At 41.3% G+C, this 23,317-nt stretch overlaps 1 protein-coding gene across 1 annotated transcript in view; it reads left to right on the plus strand.

Annotated features, from left to right (window-relative positions):
* The first annotated feature begins 1,340 nt into the window (after window positions 1-1,340).
* The window catches only part of itga11a (integrin, alpha 11a), a 45,481-nt gene continuing 23,504 nt past the window's right edge, over window positions 1,341-23,317 (plus strand). The window contains exons 1-10 of the mRNA XM_068573372.1: window positions 1,341-1,407; window positions 9,812-9,923; window positions 19,346-19,458; window positions 19,933-20,024; window positions 20,233-20,347; window positions 20,492-20,619; window positions 20,795-20,943; window positions 21,036-21,180; window positions 21,668-21,833; window positions 22,608-22,678. Coding sequence (XP_068429473.1) covers window positions 1,359-1,407; window positions 9,812-9,923; window positions 19,346-19,458; window positions 19,933-20,024; window positions 20,233-20,347; window positions 20,492-20,619; window positions 20,795-20,943; window positions 21,036-21,180; window positions 21,668-21,833; window positions 22,608-22,678 — 1,140 coding nt within the window. The 5' untranslated portion in view covers window positions 1,341-1,358. The remainder of the gene's footprint in view (window positions 1,408-9,811; window positions 9,924-19,345; window positions 19,459-19,932; window positions 20,025-20,232; window positions 20,348-20,491; window positions 20,620-20,794; window positions 20,944-21,035; window positions 21,181-21,667; window positions 21,834-22,607; window positions 22,679-23,317) is intronic.

Here is a 23,317-nt window from a genome sequence, read left to right on the forward strand (position 1 = left end):
AACCAATTTCACATATTTTCATAATAAACAAAACATTTTTGTCGATGTATCTATATTTTTTATTCAAACAAAGTCTCATTACCACTGAAAAAGTACACTTCCAAACCAAAGTGAAAATCAGTGTTAGGACAGATGTGCATTTATGTCACATATAGTGGTTAAGTCGGGAATTGGAGATCTACCAGGTGACCACAAACGGATTTTAGGAGAGCTAATGTACACAAACGATGTCTCTTTACATAAGTGGGATCATTATACATTCTGTAGTTAGGACTGGATGGTTCAGCTGCAACGGTATGAGGTAACATACAAAGCCCACATTTGTGTTCCACTGTTAATACTCTGGTTAGTTTGTGGTCGTGCCATGATGATCGCACGTGTGGTGCATAGCTGGAGTCCGACAGAAGACGTTTTAGGTGTGTCATGAAAGTTATTGGTCTAAGTTTGTTTGGTCCATTGTTTGAATAAATGTGCTATGAAGAGAATATCTACTGTCTTTCAAGATGTACATTTTTTATATATCAGACTTTTTTTGTTAAGTGATCAATTATTTTAGGAAATTAGTAAACAGGTCTGACTAAAGTTTACAACTTGGCTCAATTTATATTGTATTTATTCTATTTTTAGAATAAAAGCTTAGACCCAGAAACAGCATGTGTTGTTGTAATATTCATGAACTCAAAAAATAAACTCAAAATAAGTAAAAGAACAGAAGGATTATCAGCAAAATGTACTCAAACGTGCTCATTATGCTGAATGGCTCCTTTCCGTGTTAATTGCATTATTCTGTGTTGCCAGTTGCCCAGTTCCCAGTTGCCCAGTATGCTACTGGGTAGCATACAGAGGTTAATAATACGACCCCGTAACATATAAGCATAATATATGTTCTTTAATGTAAAAGGTAACTTTAATGTCAGATAAGTCGAGTGGAGTATATTTCCTTTAGAAATGTTGTGGCGTTGAAGTAGAAAGTGGCATGAAATGGAAGTACTCAAGAGTAAACGTACGTAGTTACTTTCCACGACTGAAGAGTCCACCACAAAAAGACGCTGCCTAAAAATGAGCCCCTTGAGAGCCTTGACCCAGTCAAAGTGAGTTGAATGAGTGTGTGTGAGAGACTGAGTACTCCTGGACCTCCTTCTTCTTCTTCTTCTCCTCCTACAGTCCCCTCCCACTTCCCCAAGATATAGGCAGCACTTTAACTTAGACTTAGAGTCAATCACAGTGGGATCTTTAACTGCGCCCGCCACTGGGTCTCTTTGCCACGGCCCCCCACATACACACTCACAGCAATCATCACTCTCACACACTCACACACACACACACACACACACGTGCATGCTTGCACCGGCAAACATATGGAGTACTACTGTTTCCTCCTGCTCTGGATCTGCAACCAGAATATAGGTAAGTGAAGTGTGTCTGTGTGAGTGTGTGTGTTGTTTTTTTTTTATTGTTTTCAGTGTGTGTGTGTGCACCGTATGCATCCCTACAGGCTTGTGTTGTGCTGGTGTGTGAATCAGACCTTCTGTCTCCCTACATGTAGCTTTGCAGTATAATAATGGCTCTTTAATTGTTAGTTCTACGTTGACCCGTTCCAACAGCAACTGGAAACTTTGAGACTGTTGCTGTTAAAGGGTTTTTATGTCCGCATACAGTATATTCTGCACTTGGAGGAATGGCAGTAGCTGAACGTCTTCCATGAATGAATGGCCGCCGGTGTGAATGACATCATAACCTGACATCTTGACCCAGAGTCATGGTGAGTGACAGGAAGGGCAGAGCTCCGTGGCTTCACTGAAGAGTGCTCAGCCCCCCCCCCCCCCCCCGCAGGTCCACAGAGGTGCTGTGCGTCTCATTGAAAGCAGGCTTGTCCTCTCAAGTGAAAGTTAATGCCGTCTTTTCAAAGTGACGTTTCCAGCAACCGAAGAGTTGCTGGTGCTCAGCCAGAACTTTGGTCAATTACCATACCACACATCTAGACAGGAGGAAAGTAAAAGAGAGACAGAGCGTGAATGCATGGCAAGAAAAGTATGTTTCAGAGCGTACCAAACCAAGTGCACCTATTTATATAAACCATAAGCAACGTATGCAGCGCTTCAGTAGAGAACTCTGGATGGTGAACACAGCAAACTGTGGTCTGTAACCACATCGTTGGCCAACATTTCCATAGGGTACTGTGCATGTTGTCACCGTGGCTGGACAGTTTTTTTTTGCATTATTCAATTATGTTCTGTGATGCGGCATCATGCTGAGGTCTACGAGAGTGGAATTTGTTAAAGAAGAAGAAACTATTTAATCTTCGATTAAGACATTTGGAAAATAACAACAAAAAAAACTAAGATGTGGAGGAGAGGACGTCTCTATTGTAAATATTTGGTTTGATTTTGGAATTTGTTGGAAACCAGTTTTGGACTGACGCCCCAGTGACGGAAACACTGACCTTGTAGCTCGAGTCTGCGGCGAAACACTGGATGCTCGCTGTGGTGGGAGATGTTTTGGCAGCCGCATGAGAAGGAGGCTGCATTTTTGTCCGCTGTTTATGGAATCCTGGGACTTTTGGATCAATGATCCCATCCAGATAACTTCAAGTAGGGAAATCTCATAGAGACGACACGTCCAAACAGTTGCACCAACTGTTTGCCTCAAGAAGCTACTATTTGACTTAAAGGCGCATTCACCCGATTTGTCCTCAGAAGATACGCAACGCACTCTGTAGCACTGTGCCAGCAGGATATGTGGACTCAAGTTTATTTCTTGTGTAAACTCAGAATGTCCTCATTTAAATGGGCGTTTGCTGTGGCCGCTCCATTCAGGGATGATCAAGCTGTCGGGAAGACGAGTCAAATTAATATAGCAGGTGAAGAGTGCACTGAAAATGACAACGTTAATCAATTACTGCCAAACTTGTAAAAACCCCTGAGTACCACACCTTACTGTCACCCACCTAAAAGTTACCTTAATAGAGCTGCATTTACAGTTTTGGGCCACTAGAGATCAGATTAACTCCAGAACTAGCTGACAGACACTCAGCCCTTTTCATAATATTCCTTCTTATGGTTGCTTTGGCTAACATGAAGCAACATTAATGTTACATTTGGAATAATAATTCTGTAATTTGGCTCTTTAGCCGCTCAACGCCTTCACGTGCTGGGCCGCTAGTGGACGGTGGGTTTGCTGACAACAAGTCATCTGAAATGTAATTATGAAATACCTTGTTGAAAGTTGCTTTTGGGTGCTTAATTAACCCTTTAAAAAACTGTGGAGCCCGTAAGGCAGATATTGCTATAAAAACTTCATTTACGCATAACAAGTAACATATAGACTGATATTTACACATCTGAACACACAATTCACGTTATACTCTTTTATTATAACACCAAAATTATTCAAACAGCCCCAGTGGTTGCAGAGATACATTCCTTTTTTAAAGTTTGGGTATGCAATTTTCAAGCAGAGGCTTAAAAATGGGTTTTCAAAAGCTTAAGGTGCTTGATTAAGGTGCCATGAAACCAAAGTTGACATTTATTAGGATGCAGGAAATGATCAGTGATCTTCAGTGGTTCTTCATCCTCATCTTCACGCAGTCCAAAGTTTTGTTGACACCTCCAACCACTTTGACCCTCCATGCAGACTTTGTGGCTCAACCATAAAGTCACTCAGCCTCTTTTGCTATCCACGGACAAGACTTCCTCCGAGAGGGCTTTACCATTTAACAGAAATCTGTTTTGTTTTGGAGCATTTTCTGAAACAACTAATGCTGTTGTTAGTCTTGGAATGACAGTGTCTAAAACAACAGCTTGTTTCTGCTGAGAATATGGTGCATGGCAGCGGTGAGACTGAACCACACCGTAAATTTGCATAAAACAAACCCACTGGCTAAAACAGCCCATAACTCATTGGAGTTTAATAGTATTTTTTTATTGGTTTCTGTGGCACACTTCAAATTACACATTGATTTATATAAAAGAAAAGCTTAATTAGTGCGTTAAACTCTTGACTCAAGCTTGGTGTCAAGTGTTCTGCATGATTTTAATAGACACATATAATTAAAGATTTCCAAATTCCACGGCCATTTTGTATAACCCATTAAATGTGATTATCTTATTTACAAAACTAATTTTTCCACGTTTGAAAAGCCTCCCGTGATGTGCAGCAATCCCAGATATTTGCTGTACCTCTGCCAACACATTTTGGCAGCAGGTGGTTTCACACATCGCTGTTGTTTTCCTTGTAAGATATCTGGAGTGATTGCAATTGGTCCAAGAATCCGACAATCCTAGTTTGGTCCGGGATCCCTTCATTCTTTCATGCTGCGTCGATTCAGCTTTGATCCTATTGTCTGTTGGCATCCACTGAGACTCCATAGGTCAGTCACATATTGGCACGTATGGGATATTCAGAAATGTCTCATCAAAATGAACTATAAAACAAATTGGTGACTGTCATACTGATGCAAAAACTATGTGCTCATTAATCAGTCATAGTGATTTTACATTTAATGTTACAGTAAAAATACATTTGGAATACTTTACGTATGAGTAAATCCTCATCATGTTATTTCTGTACCAATAAACTTACCACCTAATAATTCTATGCACATGTCTTGTTGCAGTTGTGTGTGTCAGCTGAAGGTGCACGTCTTATATAACGCCGCCATAGAGACTTGGTTTGAATCCCCGCAGGGCTTTTTTGTTAGCTCAGAGGGTCAGCAGCTTGTTAAGCAGTGCCTGGTTGGCTGTGGCGTATTGGGGACATCTGGTTTTATACCCCGTGCCTCACGGGGTATTTACGTTGGCGAGGGGTGAATGTGACATAAGGTGCCAACATCTTTTAACGTGTGTTGTCGAGTGTGAAATATCTTTCCAGAGGAAACCATTGTAATGGAAACCCAGAATGGATCAATGGAAAAACAGTACACGCTGTTGCTTTTGAGAGGAATCGTAAGGGGAGTTGTCATATTTGTAGAAACACCAATCACACGCAGTAATGCAGTGTCGACACACATCACTGTGATGTACAGGTATGCTTTCATGAATCCTGAACCGCGTTACGTTGTGTCAACTTACGAAAGAACTGCATCGTGCTCGTCTGATATGAGGACGCTTCCAAGCCAGCAGTTTGCACAGCGCAACTGGCTGCTCTGTGTCTTTGGTCTGTGGTGGAGCTCCTGCAGCTTGGCTTTGGGCCAAAGGCAGCCGGCGGACTTATGTGGGTCGCACCGGCCTGAGGTTTGTTTATCTGGGCATGGAAAGCACGGTACACATGAAACCCAGCAAGTCTCTAACATTGCGTTGGAAGCTGCTGATATTACTGTGAATATTAAAATGCTCCGCCGCATTAGTAGCTTGAAATGGAAAGCGGATCCCCTCCGTTCTCATGCTTTCCCCTCCCGACACTTTCCGATAGCGTTCGCTCATTTCCTGGTCAGACTTTCAGCCTCTCTGCGATTTCACCTTGGGAGATTTATTTTATAGGCTTAAAATTCATCCGAGCGTGATACCTGCTACCGGAACTGTTGACATCCATGTTCTCCAGTTGAACAACGATGAAGAAAGACTTGAAAATGAAGCAGCCCCACTGCCTGTCATCTGTGAAATGATTGATGCCGCACCACACCGTCACTTACCGACGGATTTGGATTTATTTTCATGCACCTGTCGGTTCCAAACAATCTATTTCCAGTCACCCCTTTTATGTTTCTAGGTAAACAGAAACTCCAGGAGGATATTTGGGGGGTTGGATCAAACACCGGCTGAACACGTGAGCCATTCATACAACAGGAAATGAGCGATGTGGAGAATGTGTCAATATTTACAAGAGCAGTCTGCATGGCAGTGATAGCCATTTATTTTAATGAGGGCTTTTATGAAACGGAACAAATGGTTTATGGTTGTCCCAATCAAGGTGTGATGTACTCCTGCCTGGTCTTTTGACAGACGTGAGAAGTGAATGACTCACACACTGTGTGGCGGTCACTCCACTCCCACTATGTCCTGTGGGAGAGTTGTGGTTGTGATGGTTTTTGAAACTGGTTCACAGATACTTACTGAGGAACAGTGGGAGTAGCTCTTCAGTTTGCGGTGTGTTTAGACAATCTAATACCGCTGCAAAATGTTCAGTATCTTAAGAAATGGAGACAACTTCACATTTCTGCTGGAGGAATACAGCTGTAAGCTCTCCTCTGCTTTTCAAAGTCACCCAAACAAATACAACTTGTCTGCTGTGTACACAAACAAAAGGTTGCAGCTGAACCCGGTATTCGACAATAATGTATTTTCGAACTTAAAAGTATAGTGTCGTGTTTTTCACATAGAAATGTGGGTTTTTGTTAACCTGCTGATACATGAAACTGAAATAATTTAACTATTTTGTAACGTCATAATTCAAACCGAGTGCTTACCAAATAAAAAATCTGACCCTGTATCGTGTCAAATTTCTTATTTGGTAACAACTGTGTTTTAGCAGAGGGTGGAGCGCCAGAGGTTTGTTTTCTAAGTGAAGGTGAGGCTCGTCTTCATTACATAATGCTATTATAGTGTAAATGATCCCGCCGTTTATTTAGAAAATCCGTTAGATAACCCAAAAAAAGTCTACCATTAGTCATTTTCCAGCTGCAAGGCTGGTGTTGTTTGAGACTGAGTGTGAGTCATCGTGCCAACACGTCTTCTTTGAGACCCCAGATGTAGCGGGAACTACCACTGAGGCGCGTTTGAGTACTTTGCAAAGCTGTTTATATTGGACAGATTTTTCCACCACGGTAGCGTCACAACCGTGCAAGATGCGTTCATGGACCTTATCAGGAGTGTGGTCGAGACCAAAATGAAGGCCGAGTTGAAAGACGGGTTTGGTCCGAGCAAATGCGGCGGCCCAATTTGACATCACAGCTAGTGTGACCCCCCAATACAAGATGGCCTCCAGTTTGTCTTCTCGTATCAACTTCTAAATATGAATTTAGACAGAACATAAATGAAATTTTAGATGCGGCACAATTTCAATGTATCAATGTAAAGATGTGATCAGACGTGAATTTGCCCGCGGGCGTCGCATATCGATGCAGATAACTGTACATACAAGTTGATGAAGTTTCACCCTGATTGAAACATGAATACGTGTATCAGGACTTCAGAAATCTGCTTCGTAAATGTAGAAATTATAAAAAGGTTCTGCTGAAGTATAAAGGCAACTTAAGAGACCTCCAAAGCTAAACCTCAGAGCTGCTACATGGCAAACCTTTGTATTTGACATGGCTGCAAACCAACACATTGACATGACTTGATAATCAACTAAAGTAAAGCACACAACTCATCTATCAAAATGTTGGTTTGTTCTTCTTTTTTTGCCAAATCTTTGTCTAAATCAAGCTGACTGCAAACTCTGATCGTTCATGTTTTTCATGGAAAGCCAGGCGGCTCCTGTGAGGTGTCTTTAACAGCTGTAGTTTTCTAATGAGAGGCTGGTATACATTGTCTGGGGGGTTACAGGACACACAGACCTTGACATCAACCAGTGATGCATGGTGGGTAACATGTTTTTTTTTCTATTTATCTTGGCAATGAAGATGAGCATCACTGGGATACAAGTGAAAACAGATGCTATACTCACAATTAATGGGCTATTGGCTGGCATAATAAAAATCTTCAACAGTAATCAAATTAAGAGACTCAAACTGTTTGCTCTGTATAAGTGAGTAATAGCACGATTCTCTTTATTGCTATATATTTTATGTAACATTGCATCCCATACAATCACATACTTGTGGCTCATTAGGTGTGTAAAAAGTTTTTCACTTTTGATCGACATCTTTACAAGAGAACCCCGGATACAACCGTCTTGAATTTGACCTCAGCTGTCCTTTGTTGAGGGTTAATGGGAATTTTACATTGTTTCCAACTTTGTTGAGCATTCCTTTACCTTGTTATTTACATTTAACTGCGTTTCCTCATGCAAGGAAACCAAAAAAAAAGGCTCACTTAACTTGACGTGACCCCAGAGCCTCCCAGATAGGGGGTGAGCTGAGAGCGCGGTCGTTTAGCGTGAGGACGAGGAATTGAATAAGCCCGACAGTGTGTGGATAAGAGCCACGGTCATGGAAGAAGTGGGAGAGTTTGTGGTGGTTTAAACTAAATAAGAAGCCTCTGTGCTTTCAGCTTTGCTGTGCAACTCAAACTGTGAGAAAGCACTTTATTTTTAAGCTACAATCTGGAACTCCCACACAACAAACCCTGTTTTGTCTCATTAAGCATAGAGTCTGCTTCCTTTCCTGCTACTTCCCTTCCTTCATGCGTTTTTTGGCTCTGAAGTGAAATAGCTCCCAATCACACTTTGGATATTTGAGGATTTAGAGTATCAGTGAGCTCCAGTGTACATGATCCTTGACCACACAGTAGCTGAGACATCAATGGAGCAGCGCTGGTCAACACGTACACTCACGACACGTCTGGCAACTGGTGAGACAGAGATCAGCGGAGATTAAGTCAAAGACAGATGAACGGAGAGAGATGGATTGAGAGGAAGTCAGTGTGGGAGACAACTATGTTTTTTCCCCTTCTCCTCCGCCAAAAGAAAAATCTCATCACCTCCAAGTCCTCCTCTTTTGATGGAAACTTAAAAGCCAAATAATGCCATCACATTTACTGAGCCATAATGGGTAACTTGGTGACATGCAAAATCCGGAGAAAAGAAAATGGGGATTGGTATTTTAATTGAAAACAGACTGTCCGCTGCTCTTTTCTACCACCTGGTCAGCTGTCAAAAGATGTGAGAGAAATTGAAGTTCTCAATCGGGAAAACAGACTCACTTTCATGAGACCTCACAGCATCTTTAACTTTGTACCCTCTGAGGACATGTCAGGTTACCATTCACCTTTTATTAACTCCTAAAAAAAACTCTTACTAAGCTTCCTTACGAACTCGGCTTTCCAGGAACAGTTGTTCCTTCTTTTCATTGTCTTCTGTCTGGATTGCCAGGTGATGTTGTCATTTTTACAGATGGCTAAAGCATCTATCTTTTATATTTTCAACCTGTTTTTGCTTCTGAATAAGTTTGACTTCCTTATATATCCTTCAAACATACAGAATAAACTCTTCTGTCTGCCTCTCCCTGAAATCGCTTTTTGTTTTCCCAACACAAATATTTATGGAGCGAGTGCCGTTAGTGACAGTGTGGCTCCGTGGGAGTAGCAGTGGTGATTTAACAAAGCGTGTGTTGCATTTTGTAAGATATTAGGTGCTGATATGGCGCATGGAAGGACATTTTGACAGCTTTGTCAGCTCCTTCACCTCTGAAATGTAAATCACAGATTTGCCATCTGTCTTGCAACAGTTTCAGACATATGATACGTTTTATGTCAGATCGTTGCCTGTCAAAAAGTTCTGAAGGCGGGAAAACATTGCTCATGTAGGCGGTCATGTTGATACCACGCTGCTTAACCGAAATCCCTCAGAGTCTGCAGATTTCTGATGGACGGATGTCAAATGTGACAGACTCTACAATGTGTATACGACTAGTATTTGTTTTCTTTGTCAGGGAAGTCTGTGTTTAGACCGGAGACACCAGGCAGAGTAAGAATCATTTTCATGATGAGTAAGCGTGAGCTTGCAGCTGTTTGTTGCACTTTGGCCAGATGTTGAGATCTAATCAGTGTTGATGTAAATGTTTCTTTCAGCACAGACATCCATGAAGCTATCTAGTGCTAGTGTATACAGAACATCTGTTGTGTATAGATAATACCAACGCCAGAGAACTAGGTAACATCAGGTCACTATTAGCATCTCCTGATGAAAATTGTCTTTTTTTTTCTGTTTCAAGGCTTCCATGACTGCTTCAATATCGACACAAAGAACCCCAGGATCATCAAAGGCCCGAAACAAGCCCAGTTCGGATACACGGTCCAGCAACACGTTGCTGGAGGAGAAACATGGTAAGAGGCCGATATGATTAACAGACTTCTGTCATGTAAACTCCTAAACCTTTTCGATGAACCTGTGAAGTACTGGACAGCTACTGACATTGTTATCGCTCCACCACAGTGATCACTTGAATTACAAATGTTCTCATTCAATCACATCTATTTTGATGCACATGTTAGGTTCTATAAAACAACATGAATTTATTTTTTGTGTGATTTATTGCAAGATTCAGAGGTCAAAAACATTAAGATTGTAAAACACAAGAGACAAGCCGTTAGTGCAAACAGACTGTCGGACTTGGCAGTGAGACATTTCCCCCCCAGAAAGATAGTGATCTAGTGTGCATCTTCTGTGCTGTGTGCACAGTTTCCTCCCATTAATTTGTGCTTGCAAAACAAAAACTATAGAGTGAGCTGGATGCGTCTCGTTCATTATGTTACCTCGCAGCAAAAACCGGCTCCTGATGCACACTGAAAATAAACTTGCCTTGTTATTAGGCCAACTGGCACCGTGCAGTGGCCAACATGAGTCTCTGGCTTTCCCCAAATCTCTGGTAGCAAACACTGTGCTTGTACCATACCAACTTACAGCTGTGCTTCTGTTTGTGTGTGTGTGTGTGTGTGTGTGTGTGTGTGTGTGTGTGTGTGTGTGTGTGTGTAAATCATTAGTGTAATTTGTACATATAATGTTATAGCTTTGGTAGTTTGTTTAAATGTTTAAAACAACTTTTGTTTACAACTTCATGACAAGCAAATAATGACTGTCCCCCGGAGTAGGATCATTTGTTTTAAGGTGGATGCTTCGGTGTACAATGCATGTGACGATGCCCGTGGTTCACCTCTTGTCTCTTTCCAACGATCAACCTTGTTTTAATTGTGAAAGTCAAACAAAAAATAAGCAGAAGTTTCCTCTAACCAGTCTCAGTGTCCTCAAGCCAGGTTCAGACAGAAAAAGCATGTGAACACATGAAGCCTCCTCTTTCACTTGAATAGGAACAACGTGGGAACGGCCCTCCAGCAAATATATGCAGGGCTGTTTGGCTCAACTTCCACAGCAATGCAATGTAGTTTAATTCTGAAGAAAACAGCGCATTGTCCAACTAAAGACAGACCAACTAACTGATTGCTGGTACACAGGAAAAAACGGGGGAGTCATTTTTCCGGAGTAATCTTTCATCATTTTGGAGCGTAATTACTCGCCGCAGCCAGTTGAGTAGGAGCAAATATTCAGAATGAAATCTATTGGAGTAAAACAGCATGGCACTACGATTCCTTAAGTTACGTTTCCTCCGCAATGAAACCTCTCACGACGCTGAAAAGAGCTTATGGGACGGAAGAGAGCTGAAGGGAGTTGCATCCAATTCTGAATCGAATTTAATCCAATTCTAATAAATCATGTCACAATACACGAACCAATATCATCATGTAGAGTTACATATGAACACGAAGTAGAGTCTGAGTCTGAGGCAAGAGTACATTTTACTTTATTTAGACTGGGACCCAATGTTATATTTATATATAGTACTTTTTTTTCAATTTAAGTACTGTATATTGACCGTATGGAACATAAAATAATTGCTGCCATGCTAACTTTCCAGAGCAGTAAAGTCATCCTCACAATAATAAACTGCTTTGCAACATTTTGGCATCAGAATCATACTCGCATACGTGGATCGGGACTCAAACTGGACTTTTTAGATGATATTGTGAATACATCTTGACACGTACATGTTCAATATTTACTCTTAAACTAAGATCAACTTGATGCAAACTATATTAGGTAAAAATGTGTATCCAGCTAGTTGAAAACACTAAACCATAAGGGAGATGGTTCAGAAGACACTCACATCAGTCAGAGCATAAGTGTAACATAAGTGTTGTTTAATCTAAACATTGTCTTGACAACTTTGTGGTAGAACTGAGCTATGGCTCATAAATATTTTATCACCAGCTCAATGGTATAATTCTAATTTGTACAGTAAGAACTGCTGTGCTTCCATAAAGGGACCAGTGTACAACGTAGCCGTAAACACCATACGGTCCCATGCTGACTGTTTTAACTGTTCCTCTTGGCAAGTTAACCATCACCCTCGTGTGTGTGTGTGTGTGTGAAAAGAGAGAGTTGGATTGATTCAAAGAAGCTATAAAATATTGCACTTGGCAATGAATTCACGTTATTCTTCTGCTTTATCTAATCACACATCACAATGTCTGTTCACATCCAAGTAAAACGTCTCCACAGTTTAAGGGTTAAGGTTAAATTGGAGGTGTTTATTTGGATCTCACTTCCCAGAGCTGCTGCTGATGTCTGTGTAGCCTAACCCTGATGTGGCTTATTTCTTTTGTGTTGAGCCAAAAGACTCAATAAAATGTCCAATAAACAAGTAAAAATACATCAATCAGTCTCACATATAAAAAAAAACAACAACCTACAGCTCAAAATAGTCGCTAACAAATGCACAATTTACTTGTGATTGTGTCGATTGTACATCTTCAATAAGCGACACACACAGTAAGACAGCACTCCTGGTTGGTTCTGGTCTGAAGTGCTAAATATCACAAGGCATATTCTTAAAAGTTGGGGTGAGAGGCTGGAAACGTGTGTGTTCTTGGTGTTCAGGCAGAGACGGTGACAAACTTGGAGAGTGAAGTGACAAACTGGCAAGAGCTGCCAGCTCACAGACGTCAAAGTCTTCCTTTGCACATGTCAGCGACAGACTGGATTACACTTTTAAATCCAAAGGAGCAACCGTCAGAGCCAGCCTTGACTACCAGAACTGCAAAAAAATGTCTGATGAGGCAGATTTTTGTGGAACACAGGTCATCAGAGACACTGCTTACTGAGCTGAACGTCTGAGAACGAGGTGAGAAGACTTTCAGTGGAAGAACGGTGCAGACCAGACTGTGAAAACAACTTCTAGCCAAATGGAGCTGCAGGGATCGGGGGATTTGGCTTCTTTAGGAAGTGTTCATACATCTGGTATCAAGCATCTTTATTCATGAGCAACAGAATCTTTGAAGTCTGGGTGATCATTATTGTGGTGGAAAGTCTTCAAATTCATGCAAGGAAGGAAAACATTTCCGCAAACGTCTCCTATTTGTATATGTTTGAAAGCGTTGTTGTGGCTTTTCAGTGTACTGCCCCACTCAACTTACTGTGTCCCGGCTTATCAATGACTCGTCTTTCTTCCCGTCAGACAACTTATTAATCAAAAATACTGTTTAATCAGTGCAGCAGTGTGCGTAGGTGTGGATATGTGGCCGCACAGCTGCATGCACAAGCTGAAGCTCAGCAGTATTTTTGTGTTTGTGTCTGTGGGAGTGTTTGTGCGATGCATAGTCTGACGGTTCTCAGCTGGACTCAGGAATGTTGCAGGACAGAGATGTGAAAATGCTGCGTTAAAGGCATTATTAGAAATATTAAAAAGTAATGTTGTCTTCCATTTTGACACAATTTGCATTTTTTATCAAAGAGATGTAGAAAAAGTATTTAGATTCTAAGAAAACTAAGAAAGAGGAAAACATACTATAATATAAAAATGCTCTTTCATAAATAGAGGTACTGTTTTCTATGGAAGCCCATTTCAGCCACACACCAAAAAAATATTAGGACCAAAAACAAAAACAAAAAAAATTAATCGACTTTTGTTGCCTTTTTTCAAGTCAACGAAAAAAATATAAATAAAATCGATTAATTTTTCTTTATTTTTTGTCCACATTTTTTTTATGAAAGCCCATTTCCGCGACACACCCCAAAAAAATTCGGACCAAAAAAATAAAAAATTCGGACCAAAAAAAAAAAAAATAAATAAAATGAATCAACTACTTTTTTTCGTTGACTTGAAAAAATCCAACAACAAAAAAAAAGTCGATTGATTTTTCTTTATTTTTTTTGTGCTAATTAATTTTTTTTGGTCCTAATTAATTATTTTTGGCGCTGAAATTAGCTTCCATATATATGCAGCCTTGTGCTTAAATCCATTATTCAGTTGTTCTGCATCACTGCTCTCAGATCAGCGTCATGCTGCTGCTGTGAGGACTTTGTCTCCACATGTGTCAACTAAGAGGTTTGAGATGGATTCGTGTTTGTTTTCCTCAAGATGCATGTGTTGATGAGTCAATGGTCTGCGCTGATTAAGACAAAATCTGCTATGTTTTGGTTTCAGGCAATAAAAATGCATCTTTGAAGTGCCAGGCAGCCACTCTTCATAGGCACATGTGCTCACATGTGTCAGAACTTCAGGGGGGATTTTCTGCACATTGTCTAGATTTGTATGTCCTGATCTTTGTATTCAATGTATTCACGAATGTGACTTCACGCTTAGATTAGCCGATTGTACAAAAGAAATTGAGTGATACACTTATAAGGTATTGCAATGGACAGTCTACACACTATGCCTGGACATAAATGCCTTTCAGCTTTCCAACCATCACTTTCCCCTCAAGTAGTTTCACCTCAACCGAGAATTTGAACTGTTGCAATCACTGACGTTGCCTGTGAGCATCTGTGCTCGACTGCAGCGCTGTCAACATTTCCAGTCGGATTTCTCCAAAACCCTCAGTTCTGTGTTTGTATAGGAACAGGATCACAGCTGGAGAGTGACTCTGGTTTTAAGACCCAAACCTGGAGGGAGAGAGGCATCGACATTCATTTAAAAGGCTTTCTTTGAGGACTTAATGGAAATGGTGTTTGTTCATTCCAGTGTTCTTGGCGTTATATAAAATAGATTTTGTGTTTCAGAGTTTTAAAATATGAATGTGTGTGTAGAAGATTATTTTTTTTTCCCCCCTTATCCAAGCATGTGGTGTTGGGAAATGACCATTTTCACGATATTTGGCTTCAGATACGTCGAGAAGTTGAGATATCCTTGTCAGGTCTGCTGACAGTTTCTGTCCATCAGTGCTGATAGAGCTACCAAGTTGAGGAAAGGTCACAATGTCAAGAATGTGTCATTTCCTCACGCGTCTACTGAGCATCATGGGGCTCTAAACACTGCTAGAGCGAACGCTCTTTGGGGAGCTGAGAAGAGGCCACTTCACCTCCCAATTGGTGAAGAGCATGACTGTTTAAACCTGATGGGATACACAAACCTGCACACTTGAGCTATACACCACAGAAGCCTGCTCCTTTTTACTCCCACTGTTTATTGTTCTACAGTTGTACCAGGTCTCCTCAATAGAGGCCTGACCTTTACTCCTTAGCTCGGTTACGAGTTGCTCACCACAAAGAACTACAGGTAGTCTGTGAAGTCTTTCAGCTCTGGCCTTAAATAGTGTTCCCTTTTATTTAGCTCGTTGGCAAGGCTTCAAAGAAAAGTGTTTTACCCCCCTGAGCTCGGTAGGAAAACAGAATTCAATCTATTAAATTTTAGTTTAGACACAACACTCATGTACATGTCATTGTAATGCACACGCCATCAGTTTGAAGTGTTTTACACTTTTTAAATTGGACTAGAGATACCTATTACACTGAATATAGCAAATATAGGACTCTGCGCTGTGAGGTTGACTCAGGCTCAACAGTGCTTTGAGCTAAATGCGAACATGATCGAACTGGCAATGCTAACAGACTTTTAGGAGGTAATTTTGACCAAATTCCCTATCTTAGCTTTGCGTGTTAGCATGCAAATGTTGGCTAATTCGCATTGAACACCGAGTCCAACTGAGCTGATTTGTAACGCCATTAGTTTTGCAGGTATTTGGTCCATAACTAAAATATTGGTCACATTGGAATTGTCACGCCAATTAAAGTTAAGCAATTATCAAAGTTATTACAGTTCATCGTGAGGGGAAACATGATTGTAAATGTGTGGTAATCCATGTAGATGTTGTATATTGTTAGCATGTTTTTTGACTATTGTAAGCCTCTATTATGGACAGTGATCTACTCTGGACCTCTAAGACGCATGGGCAGCCTGTAGATGTTGAGATAAGTGAAAACTTTGACCTGCTGCCGCTGCTATAAGTTAGCTTTTTAGGCCATAAATGTCTGTACAAATGTCATCCAATCCAACACATCTCATAGCTTTTAAAATATTTCAGTCTGGAGGAAAGTGGTGGACTGTTGTGGCTTAAAATGTATCTCAGAATGAGACATAGACAGCTCATTGTTTGAGCTGAGAAACACCAACATGCTTTGTGGGACAATGAACGAATGCAACAGAGTGCTTCCTCATAAGTCACCCTGTCACAATCTGGTCAAGTAGGCACGCTAAACGAGAAATGGAAAACCATTATGTAATCATTGCAATTCATCAGACTTAAGAGGCAACATTAACAAAAGAACGTGCGTCCTGGTAATGCAGACACGCGGAATGTGATGAGCAAGCGCGAGTCGTGACATTGGAGTAGCGCGCTCGTGTTTGGGTCAGGGATGTGGTTTCACAGCGTATACATCTCTTCCTTCCAAATATGAAAAACATCACCACATTAATGACAGCCTGTGCTTGGGGGATGGCGCTCTCTCGAAACCCACAAAATCCTGTATCTCCCGGTAACCATGGTAGAAAATGTCCACGCATTCATTTTGGGTCAAGTTATTTCGTTTCGGTGTCATTACCATTCCTGCAGCGATGATGCGCCGAGGCTAGCGTTTGACCCTAATGAGCTCTGGAACATGATTGTTTGAACAGCTTCTGGTGAAATTCAGGAGGTCCCGAGGCAGGCGTCCAAGTCAAAGCCAACAATGGTCCCTTTTCATCAAGGTAGCTGTATCCTGACCTGAACTTGTGCTGCAGTGCCTCGCCTCGCCAACGGACAGCAATAACTGAAGTCATAATCATGATATTAATAGCTATGAAAATAGCAGCTCCGTTGGAGCCACTGTGGTGAAAATGACTTCCAGAGTCTGTGAGACTTTACAAAGTTGGCTTCAGGTGCAATAACATGAAAGCTTACTTCCATACGAGTCGCTCTTTGAAGCGAGCTGATGGACGGTTCGAACAACATTTCCTCTTGTCCTCATCGCTGCTGTAAAATATGACATCATTTTCTGTATATGTAGGCATCCCTTGTGCGTCGGCCGTAAAAGAAATACACAAATAAAGACAGCATGCCAAAAAAATGACATCGGAAAATACACAAGAGATGAATTGTATGTAGCACGTATGTTGTGTTTTAGAGTATATCGCAGGATTTTAGCTTTTATAGAACTAACAGATGAAACCATTTGACATTTGAGCTGAACCATTTTAAAGTTCTTGCTGAGTGAAAAGTCTAAATGCCTTTCCAGGCTGTGCTCATAAGACTAACTTGCAGAGAGACAGAAACATTTTTTTTGAACAAGCCATTACTGTTTTGGAGAAACTTTGATTGATTGTCAACTCTTGCCTGCTGTTGTTGGGACCTGATCAGTTGAAATGATGAAAATAGTCTTTTGTATCTTAGAGAACGTGCTCTGCAACAAATTAATACAAAATATCAAATACCAAATGCTACAAAAGCATTCTCAATAAAGTGTATAATTATACATTACAATTTCCAGAGCCTTTGATGTCCTCTGAAATCATCATGAACATCATGTTATGTCATACTAACTTAATGTGATTATACAAGGAGGGTTTCTAAACACACAGCTTTTTGTTACCAATTTGTTTTCTTTGGACTTCAGCGGCGCTCTGGGATCATGAACCTGACCTACACATCCTTAAGTTCAAGATCCGTCTTGAGTTGTTAAATGTTGACCTAGAAGCCCGAGTCCACAGTCTGCTTTTGCTATATCGAGGTGTCATGTGTCTTTCCTCTGGGGGATCACTGAACGGGGGAATCGCTCCTTTGCCCGCTGCGATTTTCACTTGGACGGCACCGTTGTTTGAATTCTTAGTTGACCAAATGTATTCATTGAAGCTTTTCCAGGAATGTGATTGCCATGGAATGCTTGAATCAGTCAACTTTAGGAAATTCGAAGGAGAAAAGTGAAATACCTGCAAAAAATTCTTACGTCTTATTTATTAATCTGCCTTTTACACAACTATTTAAATGTAACAATAAACTACGGAGTTTATGAGCAGGATGCTGTGATTATTTAAAGCATTATTAGCACAGTTTACTGCATTGCTACTGCTGTTCTCTGTATTACTGTAAATACTGATATTGTTGTATCTATTCATGGTTTAGGGCAATGGGTTTAATATTGTTTCAACTGTGTTTGGTTTCTAATGTATGTACAAGGTAGAAAATTCCCCATGGAGAGATAGAGTGTTCATTGTCATGTTATTGTATCTGTTACCTGAGGCCTTGAGACATTGAACCTTGTGACAATGGTGAGATGTTCAAAATTGTGAAGCATTGAATCTAAAGGTATCAAGCGATAAACAGACACACATCTCAAGACATAGCATGAAACCCTATAGGACTTTTATGGAGATCGTGAATTATGCATAAAACTGCCATTTTCATTTTGTACATGGAGAGTTCTCATCTCTGAGATAACTTGTGAATCCTGGCTCCCTTTAAGGCTTTTATGCCCTCCGTCAGCCCTGAAGTAAACACGCCAGATGGCTTTATATTCACCATCACATCAAGTGGTCTAAAACCCTTTTTGTGACTTTTATGAGACCACACTGACCCCACACAGGAAACCCACTGGGAAGTCAAGTGCTGAACCGACTCCTCACACACACTCGGTCATGTGCAAAGAATGTCCAGAACTCCCATCGCGCCGCTTTCTGTGGAAATCTAAATCCCACGATGGTCTCTGGCGACAGCGTTCCTCTGGTTTACCTGCTCTCATGAACCTAAATGGATGTTTCCTCACAGATCCCAATAAAATGATGAAAAATAAATGATTCCCAAACAAATGTAAAGGTGGACTTGATCAAGGCGCTAAACGTAGCACCTAGAAATAGCATTCATACAGAACTAGCGCCTTACTTCTCCTCGACCATCACGTTTACATCAGGGATACAACGAATACTAGAACAAATATAACTAAAACTTAGGCTATAACTTAACTCTAAGTTAAAAGTTTAGTTTAGTGCTAATTTGCAAATCACCGCAGGTGAACATAAGAGATATTAAACCCGCTAAGCATCAGCGATTTAGCACTGTCATTGTGAACTGACAGTAACAATAGTGCAGATATAGTTTTATGCCTTATACGGGACAAAATATGTTTGCCTCCTCATGTTTTGATAATGCAAAATCATTTATTAAAGGACATATGGTATCATCTTGAGGATCTAACTGGCTGGAGATGACTGGTTGTACTGGGTGAGACTGTTTATGAAGGCGAAGTCTAGTGCTGGTGCACATAATTAAACATGCTGAGTGACTTCCTTCAATAAATAAAGGTTTAAAACCTTCTCGTTCAGCACTTGAGACCAGAAAAAGACTTACTGAACAAAGATGGTTGTCAATCATGCCCCGACCATCACTAAATAACTTTTAAGAGGCATATTCAGTGACACTAACTGTGTGATTTTGTGTCTTTGCAGGTTATTAGTGGGCGCTCCGTATGAAATGAATGGCCCCTACCAGACAGGGGATATTTATAAATGTTCACTCAGTCGACGAACTAATGGCAACGGTTGTTCCAAGCTCAACTTAGGTATAGTATTACACAACCAGTACACTAAATACACTACACACACAGTAACAGTAACGGTCATGATAAATGTGCATGCATACAGAAGTGTTTATGTCTGCATGCTTTTCTGCATGCGTCTCAGTACACATCATGGGGACATATGTGAGGCAGAAGTGTGGGTACCATACCAATCATTCCACATTTTACAGTGTTTTTTACTAGTTTATGGACATTTCCACATGTGTGTTATACCACATATCTCACCGCACGCTTCTTCATAGATCCAGTTGCACATGTGCTGAGCTGGTTAGGCAGGCTCACCAAAACGTTTAGGTCTGGGGATGCAGACGCTGCTTTGGCTGCCCAGACAGCAATAACAAACCAAAGTCCCAGATGGTGGACCTTCTGTTCGGTCTCTGGAGGATAGTGCATGCATTTATGTATATATGATCCGTGCATGTAAGATCCTCTCAGTGAGATTCATTTTCCCTCAAGGAAGGATATCTCTGACCAACGTATCGGAGCGGAAGGACAAGATGAGGCTGGGAATGACGCTCACATCGAACCCCAAGGACAACAGCTTTGTGGTTAGTTTAAAACTCACTCTTTCGGATGTAACATACAGTGATGATCCACTGCTGCAGAACCTTTTGGAGTTCAATAGCAATGGTCAAAATGGGATAAAAAAAAATACCAGAAGATTGTCTTTTGCTTCCACGGTTGTCATACTGCAGCTCTCCATGCGAGCTTCTCTGAGAGCATGACCTAACGTTCTGTCATCTGCTGGTGTTTCAGGCCTGTGGGCCGCTGTGGTCCTACGAGTGCGGCAGCTCTTACTACAGCACTGGCATATGCTCCAGAGTCAACGCAAGCTTTAAGTTCTCCAGGACGATTGCGCCCGCCTTTCAGAGTAAGTCCACAAGTATTTCCCCCTGTTTGATGAACATTCATGGAGAGTTCTTCGTCCAGCAGGGGGGGGGGTTATGTCCCTTATTTATGAATATTTGTTTTCTCCATGTGTGCTCTCATGATTGATTCTTTAAATGCATTTCAGGATGTGAGACCTATATGGACATAGTGATCGTTCTGGATGGCTCAAACTCCATCTACCCCTGGTACGAAGTGCAGGCTTTTCTCATCAACATTCTTCAGAAGTTCTATATTGGACCGGGTCAAATACAGGTGTGTGAAAGAGGAAGTACTAAAAGAAGAAAAGATACATTGGTAGTGTAATGTTAAATATCCCTGTGACTCTCTTCTCAGGTTTATTGTGCCTGTGATATGTTCATGAAAGTAGTTTTTTTGACGGTGACTCCAACCAAAGAACGATAGATTTTCATCGTTTCTCTTCGGACAGGTTGGAGTTGTCCAGTATGGCGAGAAGGTGGTCCATGAATTCAAACTCAGCGACTACAAATCTGTTGAGGAAGTGGTGAAAAGAGCGCGCAGCATCAACCAACGAGGTGGGGAGGAGACCAACACGGCTCTGGGCATCAACGTAGCGCGGTACAGAATCTCTCCCTTTGTGCAACCGAGCAACGCTGCATCACTTCCCTCTGCGATTAGTTTTACTGAACATATCAAACATGTTCTCGCAGCTCACAAGCGTTCAAACAAGGAGGTCGCCGCGGCGCCAAGAAGGTGATGATTGTGATAACTGACGGAGAGTCGCACGACAGTCCCGATCTCCAGCAAGCCATCGACGACAGCGAGAAGGACGGCATCACCCGTTATGCCATTGCTGTGAGTCCCATTATTTACCTGCAATAGATGGCTTACACTTTATGGGTTTTAACTTAGTTTTTGAAGGCTAATACATTTCCAGTGCTGCATAAAAACACCATTAGCATTAATGAGCTCATGGAGTTCAGTGCAGTATGGATGCCAAAAACGCTCAAGCACCTGGAAACATTAAAATACTGTAAAAGCCCAGTGGAAGTGCAGTTAAATGTGCAAATGATCTCCTCCAAACCACATGCTCCTTTTGGTTTGAGCCGTCGCTGCTGCAGCCAGTGGCACGCTTGATTCCATCCACTGAAGTAATTTGGTTGAAAACCAACTGGTGACTGAACTGGCAGTGATGTAGAGAGCTCAAATCCTCTGAAACCTTCTGAAAGAGAGTTGTTAAGCTGTTATTTAGGCCATTCAGACATGACCGATCAACTCAAAGGAGTGACACTCAAGTTCTTCACTCGTGTACTGAACGATTGCTTCGTCTTATCTTCCGCAGGTCCTTGGCTACTACAACCGTCGTGGAATCAACCCTGAGGCCTTCCTCAATGAGATCAAGTACATCGCCAGCGACCCAGACGACAAACACTTCTTCAATGTGACGGATGAGTCGGCGCTGAAGGACATTGTGGACGCACTCGGGGAACGCATCTTCAGTTTGGAAGGTTCGCAAAAACTTCAATTACAATACATTACATTAGTTTATGAGATATTTCTGTTTAAAACAACTCATAATAAGTGTTTTCGTTTCTAAAAAACTAAATGTGTTCAGTGTTACAGTGCAAGTTCTTAGGATAAACATCATGGAAACCACGAAGATCTTCATGCAAATGTAGCACAACATTATTCACTTAAACCAAAGGATGTGATGTTTTTCTGTGGAGCGATACAACCTTACACAAATTCCCTGAGATAATCCTTAAATCAAGTGAGAGAGCCATGATGCATTATTCAATTTGACAGAAACAGGCTGTACAACCATTCTAATATTAGGTTATTACGTTATTTATCAAGCAAAAATGACAAACATTGGCCAGTTTATGAAATGTGAGGATTTTCTGCTTTTATCTGTTTTCTTACATTTCATATGTAATTATTTGGCTTTAGGACTTTTGGTTGGATAAAGTAAGAAGTTTTAAGATAAATTCATCTTTATTTTCAACTTTAAGCTGGGAAATTGAGACAGTGATTTTAAAAAAAATCATTATATTTGATATACAATGAATAGGAGAACTTATGAACGTCATCACTAGTGCTGTGGGAATGCTCACACAAAGCCTTTCAAAATGCGTATATACCTGAAACATCTCTTATTATGAATCGTCCACATCGAAACTCCACTGCAATGGCTCTTACCAGGTTGAGACTGTGGCTTGCAGCTTACATTGCAGAGCCGCTGCAGCGGTTCATAAAGGTAAAAGACTGACTTGTTTACACAGGAACCAGTAAGAACGGCACAGCGTTTGGCCTCCAGATGTCTCAGGCTGGATTTTCCGCACACAACGTCGAGGTGAGTCTGAAGCCTGCTCTAACATCGCCTCATATCATTTGTCTGCACACATCGTCTCAATTTCTGGCGCTTCATCCTCCCCACAACTTGCCATTTGTCACTTTCCAGCCCCTCCCCCCTCCTCTCTCCGGGGTGCCTGCTGTGTGGCCCCAGAGGTTTAGGTCATCCTGATTTAGGAGCCCCCAGACAGGAGAGACAGGGCTTTTTTTCCACTTCAACCGTGCGGTGACGGGTAATAGGACACCACTTGTTCCCAAGGGAAACATACTGGTGAGCAGCTGAGGCGAGATTGAGACAGATCTGCTGCAGAATGGGTTATTTTTCCGTGGAGATTTTGATCTGAAAGCAGATAGCCGCAGGTGTGCTGGCTTTAAAGGGTGACGCAGCTGGAGGACAGACGGCGATAAGACACATCTCCTCTACTGTAACTGCAGTTCATACCAATCATTTCCATTCCTCTCTCACTGGCTCTGTCCAGACACGTGTTGATGCAACCTACATTGATTTTCCAGTTCCCCTTCACAGTGTAATTAGTCAAGGAAGGGGAAAATATATCCCGATTAGGATTAAAAAAAAAAAAAATAGAGAGCAGAATTCGCAGCTGGGTGTTAAAAATTGCTGGAAATTCAGTCCGCAGGG

The sequence above is a fragment of the Clinocottus analis genome, unplaced genomic scaffold (assembly GCF_023055335.1).
Source record: "Clinocottus analis isolate CAN_PGR_092001 unplaced genomic scaffold, fCliAna1.0.p SCAF_1, whole genome shotgun sequence".
Lineage (NCBI taxonomy): Eukaryota > Metazoa > Chordata > Actinopteri > Perciformes > Cottidae > Clinocottus > Clinocottus analis.